General features: G+C 37.3%; 1 protein-coding gene across 1 annotated transcript in view; it reads right to left on the minus strand.

Moving 5' to 3' along the window:
* Positions 1–4,004: 4,004 nt before the first annotated feature.
* The window catches only part of ZDHHC21 (zDHHC palmitoyltransferase 21), a gene marked incomplete at its 3' end in the record, with an annotated part of 29,876 nt that continues 20,973 nt past the window's right edge, over positions 4,005–12,907 (minus strand). Inside the window, exons 6-7 of the mRNA XM_082013294.1 lie at positions 4,669–4,712; positions 4,005–4,137 (exon numbers count right to left, since the gene is read on the minus strand). Of these exons, the coding sequence (XP_081869420.1) occupies positions 4,005–4,137; positions 4,669–4,712 (177 nt within the window). The remainder of the gene's footprint in view (positions 4,138–4,668; positions 4,713–12,907) is intronic.

Raw genomic sequence — 12,907 nt, forward strand, 5'->3', positions numbered from 1 at the left:
CAGTGCAGACTCTTATTTTAGATACCAGTACTTTTCAAATGAAATTTCAAATCTCTGATATTATGAGAAAATAGCAAGATAGCATTGTTCAGTCCTACCAAGAGCTATCCCATACTGCAAATAAACCTGTTATTTTCAAATGCTTTCAGGTATTTTTCATTAGTGCTTTGACTTGCCTTTGTACCTCTCAGGAAATCAAATACTGTTAAGTTCACAGCTAATATCCACTGTGCCAAATAAAGCACGTGTAGTTTTGACATTACATTAGGATGAAATTCATTAATACTGTCCATAAGATTTTTTAAATTAATAACAATGACAAGTGCTATTTAGTCCTAAGAATGCGGCTTCTACTAAAATAAAAAATCACGAAGGAGAGCTGGAGAGAAAGAAGTGGGGATTTCAAAGTAAAGGTTCAAAGGATTTCAAGGTCTAAAGAATTTCAAATTAGATGATAAAAGTCTACCTGATCTTCTGCTGGAAAACCTCTTTCTGAGAATCCGTTTCAGAAACATTACTCCAATAAACTAACAACATGATAGGGTCACTGACTAAAATTTAAAAAAACACTGTGTTTACTTTTACACTTCTAGAGGCCTCCCATTCAAAGAGTAAAGCTCAGTGCCTCCTAAAAATGAAGCCCCTCCAAATTCTCCCTTCTCTCCTTCACATAATTAGAATGGGATAAAAAATAAAGTAGCTGCCTTAATCATATTACATATTGATTCCTAATGTTAAGGATAAATGGGATACAGACAAAAAAATGTATTTACCAAAAAAAATCCAACAATCTGAAAATAATTTGAGAAATTGTGAATCCGTGGCATTATCATTTTTGTTTGAGAATCAGGAAAGATTTTTACTGACATCATTTACTTAAATGTATACCAGATACTTCAGCCTCAAGGTTCCTCTTTTGGTCATTTAAGTAAGCGCCTTAGAATTAACATATTTTTAATTTTTAATCTGTAATTGTTGCTTTGACAGGGAAGTCGAAGGGCTCTGACGATTTTCTAGACAAACGAGGCACGCTGCACTCCCACCGGGGTCCGCTCACTTAAACTGCACCCTAGCCCCACCACCGGCACGCACGCAGGCCCAAATCACACCGACCATTGCGTCATAACGACGCTGCGCAAAGGCGGCCGACAGAGGGCGCGTGGAGCGCGAGGGAGCACGCGCCACCGCCCGCTCTGAGGGATCGGCGTAGCGCCTCCACCCGCGTCAGCGATAAATCGCGGACGCCGGTGCCTGCGGGGTGTAGCACGTTCCGCGCATGTTTAGCCCCAAATCTGTGCCATGTCAGCACTGGCTTCTCATGGCTGGTACCTCCTCTCGTTTGAGAATACCGGCATTACCGCACACGTAGGGCATTTGGGCTGCCTGTGGATTTTTATCCCCACGAAGCAGGCAAAACTTAGTGGTCCCATTACTTCATTGTAGAGCCTGTACAAAAATTAAATACACTCTTTAAGGCTTCTGCCGTCACGCAGATTCTGTGTTGCAGACTTGGTTCCCCACGCACGGTTACAGGAATGGAAACGATCATAGAATCATCGCAGGAGAGTTTGGGTTGGAAGGGACCTCTAAAGGTCATCTCGTCCAACCCCCAAAACAGAAAACAGAAAGAGTAACTTTATGACCCCATGGTGAACGTATCAAGAACAATCACATTCTTGACCCTCTTTCTTAATAAGCTTCAGAACTGTATGATCTGCTAACTATTATAATTGATTAGCCTGAAAAACTTTTTACAAACTGCTATGTTTTGCTCATGAAACAAATTTAATTATTGGCACTTAAAACTGCTAGTATTATTCCCCTGTGTATTTCACAGGGACAATAATAGCGCAATTCCTTAAGAAAAGAGAGAATACAGCCACTACTTCATAATGTATATGCACACTCCTTTTAATTTCAAGCTCTGCTCCAATCTTTCCATCCACTTTCTTCAAGCTTTGTTTAAATATTGCTGCCAATACGATCTTAAAGAAAGTCTAAACTCATGTCTAAAAACGCCATAAAAAAAAAATGGTTGAACATTAGGCTTGAAATTTAAATTAAGAAAATATTGCTCCAATTTCAAAAGGAGGGGGAAAGTAAGGTTGGGTCAAATGTTAGAAGTTTACAAAAGTTTAAAATTGAAATGATTTTTAAGATGCACCTTTGGGAATTTTCAATGGATGATCGAAATCCGGTAATTCAATAAAGGGACACCCAACATTGGCAGTGACTCTGTTAAGATTTCAAAAAAGCTGATCTAGAAATTCATTATGAATACCACTCATGACAGATCTAGCCCTTCTTCTTGAATGAACTGTTCACAAACTATCACTCTCGCCAAACTCAACCAACATATATTCCAGCTTGATTTTTTGAGGGTAGACTTAGACCAGATATAAGGAAGAAATTTTTTACCATGAGGGTGGTGAAACACCAGCACAGGCTGCCCAGAGGGGTGGTAGATGCCCCAGAAACATTCCAGGTCAGGTTGGACGAGGCTCTGAGCAACCTGGTCTAGTTGAAGATGTCCCTGCTCATTGCAGGGGGATGGGACTAGATGGCCTTTAAAGGTCCCTTCCAACCCAAACAATTCTATGGTTCTGTGGTTCTATGATTTTGTGCCTTTTATCATCCTGTTGCATGGCTGTCATTTAAGGTGCATCCTAGTCCTGTTAGACTAGACAACAACCACAGTAAGTAGCATAACTGAAAACACTGAAACTGTGAATTTCTCATAAAAATTCACAAACTTTCAAAAATCACAAACATCTCATGCTGATAGTTGTATAGATACAAAGGGTTGTAATAAATTACACAATTTTTTCCAGATACAGCAAAGCTGAGCCATCCCCAACGATCTGGGAATAGTTGTCATTTTACCAGATGTAATCTTAAGGATGCTTTCTTTGGTTAACTACTTCCGTACTTAAAGGGCCCACAACAAGCTATTGTATGTCAACACAGTACCTATTAAATCAGTTAATATACTTTACTATACTTGTAAGTAGCAAATATCTGTATTTATGTATAAATATTTTAAAACATTTTCACATTTGTTTTCCATATACAAACATTTAGACCAATTCCAGCTAATCATGACTGAACAGAAGTAAATATAAAAGCTTTATTGACAATATATTCTTCTTTATGGTACATTACGCTAGCTAATTAAATCTGTATTTTTAATAAGTAATCATTCTTGTATTTGCACCATACAACTTCTTTGTTGAATTATTGCAAAGAAATCCTTGGGATAGAGGCAAAACACGTTATCTATCTGCATATTTTACCCTGGAACATTTTATCGCTTTTGTTGACATAAAGACATGTTTTTCACTAAGATCATATCTATGCAGAAAGATAACTGTAAGACGTAAGATCTCTCTATATAAATACATACATTTACGTCTATTTATAAAAACCTCTCTGAGAAAGGTTTAGGAAGAAGTCTGCCTCTGTTCTAAATGGTACCTTTTATAGTGTGGTGCTGCAGGATTACTATTGAATATCATAAATAAATGGCAGTATCAAGGAATTTTAAATACACGTGGCAGAAAAAAAGACATAAATATTCTTTAGACAGACCTACTGATAAAGACACTCAAAAAAATTTAAGGCAGAATAAGACACTTAGTGGGAAAGCTAACAATCAATGTAAACTTCAGTGTTTCCTACCAAAGAAAAAAAATCAAGAGTCTGTATCAAACAGACAGAGTAAGACTGCATTCCAGTCATTTGGTTTTGGTATTTACCTCAAAGATGAAAGAAATCCCTTTGGAAAGTTAATTTGAAAGTAAATACGCGTAAAGTTAAACATACAACTTGTATTAATCTCAGAACTGAATCAAGACCTCTATTAAAATAAATCCTGAGGCACACTGTGATGCCTACAACTGGTGGCTGGATTTTAATTGACTTGAAGACTGTCATAGTCCTATTATCATAAAACCTGCAACGCACTTCCAGCATGGAGGACCCATCTGTGCCCACCATCCATCTGTTCAGATGTGATTGGCAAAGTGGTAGGGAATTCGCAGTGGTTGCCTCTGCCTGAAAGGAATAAACCACAGGATCTTCCATCGAGTGCCAAAAACTTCTGAGAAGGTCTGCTGCCATGGCTTTCGGGGCCTCGATCTACAGAAGACAGCATTATTAGTGAAAGACAGCACGCCCATGGTGCACTTCAGTCAGACAGAACAATGCAGGTTGGCTGGGGACCCATTACTGGACTCTGATGAATTGTGTCCCAGCATCACAAACACAGCTTTTCTTTCATTACGGCACGCAGCTGAGACTTAACTTTGGAGAACAGAAACTATCTGTGTCGTCAATCAACTGAAGGCAACTTTTGAAGCAGAGGAGACTCTCAGAATCAATGAAGTGTATGTCAAGACACAGCAGAAAGTGTCTTTTGATCTATACTTTTGAAAGAAAATATAGTTCCACTGGTTTTGGAAGGAATGGGAATAATGTGAGGCTACTTTGTGTACAACTGGTATTAAAAGATTAGTGAGCTGCTGCTAGGCATAGGAAGTACAAGGCACAGTACCACACAAAATAATTCTAACAGTGCCTTCAATTCCTTTTCTCTCACACACAGTTAAAACAAAGCAGCTACTCCTTTTGCTTTTCAGCAAATAAATGTAGAAATTTTTCAGCACTTACGTGTCTTCACAACAGTTTGACATTTTTTCTATACTTGTAGTGTCCTGTCGGAGAAAAGAAAACACAATGAAAAAAGTATTTATTTACATTCCTAACTGTTAAAATGTCATTCTGAAAGCAACTAAATGAAGCAGGGAATAAATTCTTAGCATACACTGCTCTGGCATTTGTCCAGTAGGTTACATATTACTCATATGCCATATTAGTTTTAGACAGTTGTGAGATTATAGGCGCAAATTTAGTCAGTCTGTTACATGATTTTTACAAACATGATGTGAAACTATACTGTGTGGTTTTACTGTGACAGCACATACCACAGAATGCCAACAAAACCTTATTATTACAGCTAAAATTAATTCAGACACTACAATTAATTCATGGGACATTTAGAAGTGATGTACATAAGGTACACTGTTGCCATACTTTTCACAGGCACCCATTCCAGACTTGGAGTAGTCCACTGAGACAACCACAGGAAAACTTAGTACAATGCAACCATGTAATATTTTGAAAATCAGGAGCTACTAAGAAGTTTTAAAATAGTTATTTTCATGAGTATTATAATGCAAACAGCACCACTAGGAATATACCATCAGTCTCCATAGTCTCTACAGGTAAACACCAAATACAAAAATTATTCTCTTAAAATGTAACAAAAACTAAATAATGTGCGCAGCTAACTGTAAATTAATACTTTACTTTTCTGAACATGATTAATTTAATGAGTCACAGTTTTATTATTAACAAACTCATTTAAGCTTAGATCATCCACAAATAAAACTTTTAAAACTATGAACAACAGGACTTTTTTCTCACTTTTGCACTATGTATTTAGCAAAAAAAGGTTGCTTTGTAAATGAGCATCACTTCAATTTTAGTTCCAGCAGTATAAGTGTTTTCAGTGCGCATTGAACAGTTTGTTACGTCCCAAAATAACTCATGAGGTCCAAAATACAGTAATTGAAATATTTCTGATGGTTCCATCTCCTTTTCATGGCAGCTTGCTATTTCCCGTTACTGCTCATTGATTTAGGCATGCACATAATGCACCTGTCAGACTACGCTAGCGTTTGAATTAAACAGAGAGCTAGTCTCTATTGTCCCAGCCACACAGAGACACAAGGGCTGCGGTTTAATTGGGCTGTGGCTTCATTGTCATCTGGAAACACTGCCTCGCAATAAATCCGTACTGCATTCTCTGACAGTTCTGGCCACCAGCGCATCCAATTCGGCGCGGGCACTGCTGGGATTCTGCCACCACCTTTCGTAAAGCTTTGAAGGGGAAGGGCGAAATATGCGCGGGGAGTAACGTACAGGAAGCTGCTTCCCTGCTTCACCAGACATGGCTGTCCGCAACTCCCCTTGCCCAATTTTCCTTCTTCTAAATCCACTTCCCAGGTCTGATGAGTTTTGGAACAGGATCCCGTACCACATGCTAAACAGCGAAAATCTTAATTCTGCCCACGACCTACCCAGCTGAATTCCAGACACGCTATGGCGAAGGAGAGAAGTCTCCTCTTCTCACGCCAAGCTGCCAGGACACACAAGTCCTTCTCTGTTTGTGCAGAGAAGGCATGCCCACAGCAGACGACATAAACCATTCTGGCCTCATCATCAGGTGGATTTGGACAACGGCTCAGCAGGGAGAGAGGCCAGGGCTGGAGGCAGCAGACTAAGTAGTCTGTTGTTTCGATTCCCATAGATGAACTGCTTCTCCTCTCCACCTGATGGGCCGGTCTAGCGCATTCCCCCCTCACCTGCCACCAGTGGCAGGAAGGCATCAGAAGACACAAGCCGTTCTCCTTGTTAGGGCAGCGCCTGACTGCACGGCCAAGGAACCTTCTGCCTCCTTGGGCTTTTGGCCCAGGTCTTGTCAGAACCAAGACCACCTCTTCTGACCACAGAAAATCACACACAGCCTTCTGAATAAAAAGGAGTAAACAAACACAGATATTACTTCCCCAACATTTCAGTGAGGTTGTCGCAGCATTTTGCATGAGGTGCTGTATCTCCTTCTGTAAGTGTAAAAGTATCTCAGCTCTAGGAATTATCTTCTGGTCTACTCAGAGCTGTCCACCTGATAGTACAAAATAATATTGGTATGTTTGAAAGCAATGATTGCCAATGATTTTTTGTCCAACAGTAGCATGCTAGGCCAGACTATAATTGCTTTCTAGCTGTCGAAGATTTATGCTATCATTGCACAAAACAAGCCTTCAAACAGCTTTGGGTGCAGAAGCAGCATAACAAAATAATACCTTAAATATGGTTTTTTGCTATGTTTCTCCACATTGTTTATTTATTAATACACTTGTACTGCTCCCTGAAATACTGTATTTGAGAGTTCTGGAGGAAATCCCAGGTTGGGAACTGGGGGTTGTATTTCTTTTAGTTGTTATCATGGCATGTTATCAAGACCTGAAAGATGCTCATCAGGGCTTGCTTCTCTCAAAAATATAACCCACCAAATTAATGCACTAAGTGAAAGCACCAAAACGGGAACCACAGAAAACGGCTCTAAGAAAAGACTGTCAAGCTTCCACACCTTTAAAACACACTAAGAATTTTAGTTGGGTAGGAAGTCAGAGGAAATCAATCCTTCCTTCCTTCCTTCCTTCCTTCCTTCTTCCACTAAAATGCCAGCATCTACTTTAGAATACTTTTGGTTTACACTAAAGGAATTGGGACTGAGCAGTGAATCCTTTGCTTCTGGGATACTTTTTCAGAGTTAAAAAACTTTATAGCCATATTTTAAAAGCTGTGAACTAGGGCTGGAGGGAACGGGAGGAAACATCTCCCTCTGAAGTTCAGCTGCTTAACAAGTGCTGGTGACTGAACTTAAGAAACCAAATTTCCCTCACAGCCTCCCTCCCCCAACACTGCTGCCGAACAGCTGGGCTCATTTGAAATGTACTTTCATTTCAGCATGAACCAATTTACCTTTTCACATGAAAGCGAAACTTCACAGCACCCCAGGAAACTTGGTAGCCTCTCTGGAGACAGGAGAGGAAGGAAAGAGAGATGGCCACAGTCGAATTTTGGCCCATTATTTAAGGCTTTCTTCTCAGACAGGTGAATTTTTCTTCTTCTGGAGACAGGAAGACCAGAATAACCACTATTCTTCTGAATGACAAGGTGTTCTGTTCATTAACACGTCTCACGAATGGCTTTCAACCAGAATATCATCCGTCTTAATTATGCATTCGATGTATACCAAGGTTTTACTACAACATCAGTATTACTGTGTTCAGCCTAAGAGGCTTTGGCTGTCTGCATCTACTATCAGCTTGGATTACTATTAATACAAATAGAACACTGCTGAGATTTTTTTACTGACCCTCCCAGACTCACAGCTAATGCTGCTGTTACAGTCTTTTGGAGAACAGGCACGCATCCAAAAGCTGAAAATAACTTGGAATGAGCAAACATGGCATATCTATTGAGTCCTAGTAATGTCCATCTCCAAAAAGCCCCCAAAATGTACAATTGCATACAAGACGAAATTGACTAACCCACAACTGATTAATTTCACATGATGGGTCATGTGGACCCCCAAAATCATCATCCGGATTGGAAATAACTATTGTTCCTGCACCTGGTTACTCAGAGATACATACCCACTGATAAGCATCTCAAGGCAACTAGAGAACAAATCATACCTTGATGAGAAAGGCAAAAGAAATTAGAGGAAATAAACGCAGTAGCCATTAACAACGTATCACTTTAAAACAAGAGGAAAAGTGCAAAGGGCTCAGATTCTGCTGAGGGTATGAGGAATGTTTTTTTGCTTTGAGGACTTGCTGCAAGGGCAGTTTGTCTACTCCCAGTGATGTTAAGTTACGGCCACAGCTAAGACTGTTAGGAGAGGAATGGAGAGATGTACATTAAGAGCACCGACCAAATCCTGCAGACCAACTTAAGATTCATTCGCAAATGAATGCACCTGCATTAGTCACTAAGAGGAATGTAACTTTCACTTCTGTATTTTTAATTAGCATAACCAACTGCCTGAACACACAGGTTTTTTTAGAAAGATCATATGCACCGTTTAACAAACGGTGCTATAGGATGGGATTCATCACGAACAAATTTATCATGGAAGAGGCACATGGCAAGACTATTTTCCTCTTACTGATTCATGTTTTCCAGAGGAGAAACTCTAACTTGTGACTCACGGGACTAACTCCAAAGCACACAGCCACAATCTCGGGTTCAGTTTTTTCTCTTTGTTTGCTTAAAGTGACATGTAATCAATACCGCTCTATTTAATACCTGCAGTAGAATAATGTAAGCATGATGCCATGCTTTCCCAATACAGTATTTTCAAATACTCAGTATATAAGAATCAGCAGGAAAACACGATAAAGCAGAAAGAGAAAAAACAAACAAAACCTGCAAGCCTTCCTGGATTTGCAGCCATTGCTGTTACCCAAAAGTGCAAGACGTCATATCCTCTATATGAACAACACATTTTTTCATTCCTTCTACCTAACACCCTTTCATTGTATGCATGTAAATGACAGGTGAGCAACTGAAGAATATAAAATACCTAACATATCATAAAAAGACTACATCATATTTCAGAAATCTTCCTTTTTGGCTTTAATTATATTTTGGGTTTATGTTTGCCCACTTTTTAGCATTGTTTTCTTAATCTAGATTTCTCACATAAGGCAGTATGGTTAATTTTATCACCTACAATTAGTTTCAGCCCAAAATTACTAGTTCAGTTTTAACTTCAAATTCCTAATTCTGAGAATTGTGTGCAAAATGAAAAATGAAGTTACACTATATTATATGTAGGAAATATTCCTACACTTGTCTACGCTCTGACGAATTTAGTTAAACCGATTTCCAGTGTATTTGTCAGATATTAGAAAATGATTCAATGAAAAGAAAACCTCTGATAACAAATTAGGAACACATCTACAAAGAAGATGACACAAATGCATCTCTTTTCATCAGTCAAAACCCATGGTGTGTTAGGTGCAGACAGCTGCATGATTGCAAGACACATGACAAAACTTATTATTTGTCTTGATACTTATCAGTACCTTCTTAAAGCAAAAATATTAAGAAAAAATGCTCAGAAAGGCTGTTGACCGTCCTCACACAGAAGCCATTTTAATGGTCTGCTGTCTAAATTTGAAAAGCAACATTTAAACAAAATTTACTCAGCCCTCAGAACACTCAAACATCATTATTATAGTTACTTATTTTCAACTGGTTAAGGTAATTCCTCTACTTTTAGAAAAAAAACTGAAGTTGTAAAACGACTTCTTCCTTGAGTGATGAGCAGGGGATATTTTGGCATGGTATTTTTGACTCTCTGCACAGCAGAAAAGCTCGTTGTCTAAATTTTCTAACTTATTCTTTTCCTTAATAATACTGTAAATAATTAATTGCAATAAAAGTATTCCCACTTTACCTAAAACCATGTAGTGATCTAGATAAAACAGATGAGATCTTTTGCCACTTAGTGTTTCTTGCACTTGAATCTATTCTTACATTTTAAATAGCTCATGAAGGAGCTTTTTTTAAATAAACTAAATTTTTATTTTGATGGTAAATAGGTGTTTAAGACTGTCAGGATATATTAATTCAAAAATATAAAACCAATTGATAGTCTATCTGAGAAAAATAAGATAAAGATATAAAAGACTTTACACAGTTAACAAAATCCTATTCAAAGACCAAGACATCACTAATTCCTGACAATTTAATTCACAGGACTTTATGCTTCTAATAGAAGATTTACCTACAGATGGATTAAAGGTAGAGACAGGGAAAAGGGGAAGGGGTAAGACTAATGGGGAAGATACAGACAGACAACATTAACATGACCTTATTTTCTATTACATCTCTAATTTCAAATTACTATTTGGGTTTATAATTTATACACCTTTTGCTCTCCCTCTACAATTTCTTTGTATCTTAGACTTCATTACAGCCAGATAAAGAATATGTTTGCCTGGGAATCCTAATTTCCCCTTCCAGTCCTAATTTCTTCTGTGTTAAACTTAATTATGAGGATTAATAGTTCTTTGATTACATTTCTGCCATGTTTGAAAAAACAGCAAAAGACCTTAGTATTTCACTAATCAAAACAGTATTTAATATATTATCTGATTAAAGATATGATTACAAATATTTTTAAGATACTTATTTTTAAAATGGCAATGGATCAAAGAATTAAAAAGCCTTTAGTTTTACTAATAGAATAACTGCAATTACATTTTCATTATTTTGCATTTCAACCTTTGTAAAATTTTGTCTTACTGATTACACAAATAATTTTAAATTTTTATTGGCATTTTTAATGTTTGATTATCATTTTTCCATTATACTATTAAATTAAATTATAATCGTAAAGAAAATTAACTCTTTGAAAATATTCCTTTGGGATAAATATATCAGAAAATTAATTTGTACAATTTCCATCTTTTTTCCAATTTCCTTAAAAGGCAGCTTTGTCCTTTTGAGAAGAAAAGAAGCCCTGAGCAAAATGAATAAAGTTGCTTACTACATGCTTACTGTAAGTATCAGTCACACCAAGCAAAATAGTTAAAATATATGAATTAGTTAAGTTCAAGATGTTCATGTGGAGATGGATCTGTTTGTAAGAACAACAAAAAAAGGCTAGTGAAATATGTTTGCTACTTGAAGGTGAAAAAGGAGGAACTGCAAAAATAATAAAACATAGCACCTAGCAAATACGAACATTTAAAAATGCTTCTAAGGGGAAAAATTTATGTGGTAGGCATCATATTGTGCACCAGACAGACTGTTGAACACCAGCTGTTAAACTGTTTTCCCTTCCATCCTCCCCACAGTAAATAAAGGGAAATTTCTCTCTACCATATCCACACAGTACGGATGCACCAGGATATTGGCATATCACTGTACACCATTCAAACAGTTAATTAACAGGAAACCCTGGTAGCATTAATTAAATTAATAAAGTCACTGTCCACTTAGTTTATGACAAAACATCCACTACCTTACACAGAGACCACATGGTATCTATTAAATTCAAAAAAGCCCTTCCATTACACAGTTCTGCCCCAGAGAAATAAGTTAATTACTAAATAATTTTAATGCAAACTTTTTGTCTCAACACTAACACACAATACTCACATAAAAACATATTGCATGGACTATAGTGGAAAAATGAAGAAATTTTCTTTAATTCTATATAAATACATTGTTTGAGCATATGGAAAAATGAAACCCCTAACTGTTTAGTGTTTGAAATAAAAAACAATCAAAGGTAATCCTTTAAATTAGGGTTCAGATTAGTCTCTGCAAAGGATGCTGTTTAACTGAAACATCTGGTAGTGTTACGCTGAGAGACAGGCCTTTTTCAACTTTGGAAATGAGATTAGTAGATCAGTTATTTGTAAGTGCCCAAGTAATTTCTAATTATTTTATCTGGGTCACAGATAATCTGCTTTTACAGGGCTCCCACAATGACATCAGAGGATCACTGCTGAACTGATTATCCTGTTACCTTACACCATCCATGGGAAGACCGGATTTTCCTTTTGCACAGAAGAAGAGAAAGAAGTGGCTATCACTTCAGACAGGTGGGAGCCAACAAAATAAAGAACACCATAGACCTTCAGGGGAAGAAAACCTCACATTTTAAGGCAAAAGGTATGCCTTAAAAAAGGTCAGCAAACTGAATACTTCTTAGTAGTATCTGGTGCAATTTAAAACCTCACTAGACATGAACAAATATCAAAATAATCGGATAAGCCATTGTTTACACAAGCATTAAAACTGCCGTATTATTTATTATTTGTTCAACAGTACTGCCTTGTAGATCAACCATAACCTACTCTTTTTTACAATCCAACTCTTTTTTAAGATCATTTAACTGCTTAAGTGAAATGAAAGACATACAGAAGTACTTTCTTAAGGCAAAAATGGAACATGAGTGAGAGAAATGCAAATGCCAGGGCTAATAAACTTGTACTAATAAACACACAAGTATCCTGACTGTTCCACATTTTTAAAAGAGCCTGAATTGCAGCTCTTTACCTCCTACAATCATAAGTCAGAAGCAATCTGTAGTTGATAAAAGACTTTTTTTTTTTTTAGGGGAATTTATGCCTTTTCCCATGAATAAATGAATAAAAAGGCTAGTTATGCATTTTTCTTAGGAAAATAAGCGTCTGTTACATATAAAAATATCAAATGAGAGAGGATCTTAAAAAACACATGTCAAGAAAATATG

This window comes from Phaethon aethereus (assembly GCF_964289735.1).
Source record: "Phaethon aethereus genome assembly, chromosome: Z".
In the NCBI taxonomy this organism is placed as follows: Eukaryota; Metazoa; Chordata; class Aves; order Phaethontiformes; family Phaethontidae; genus Phaethon; species Phaethon aethereus.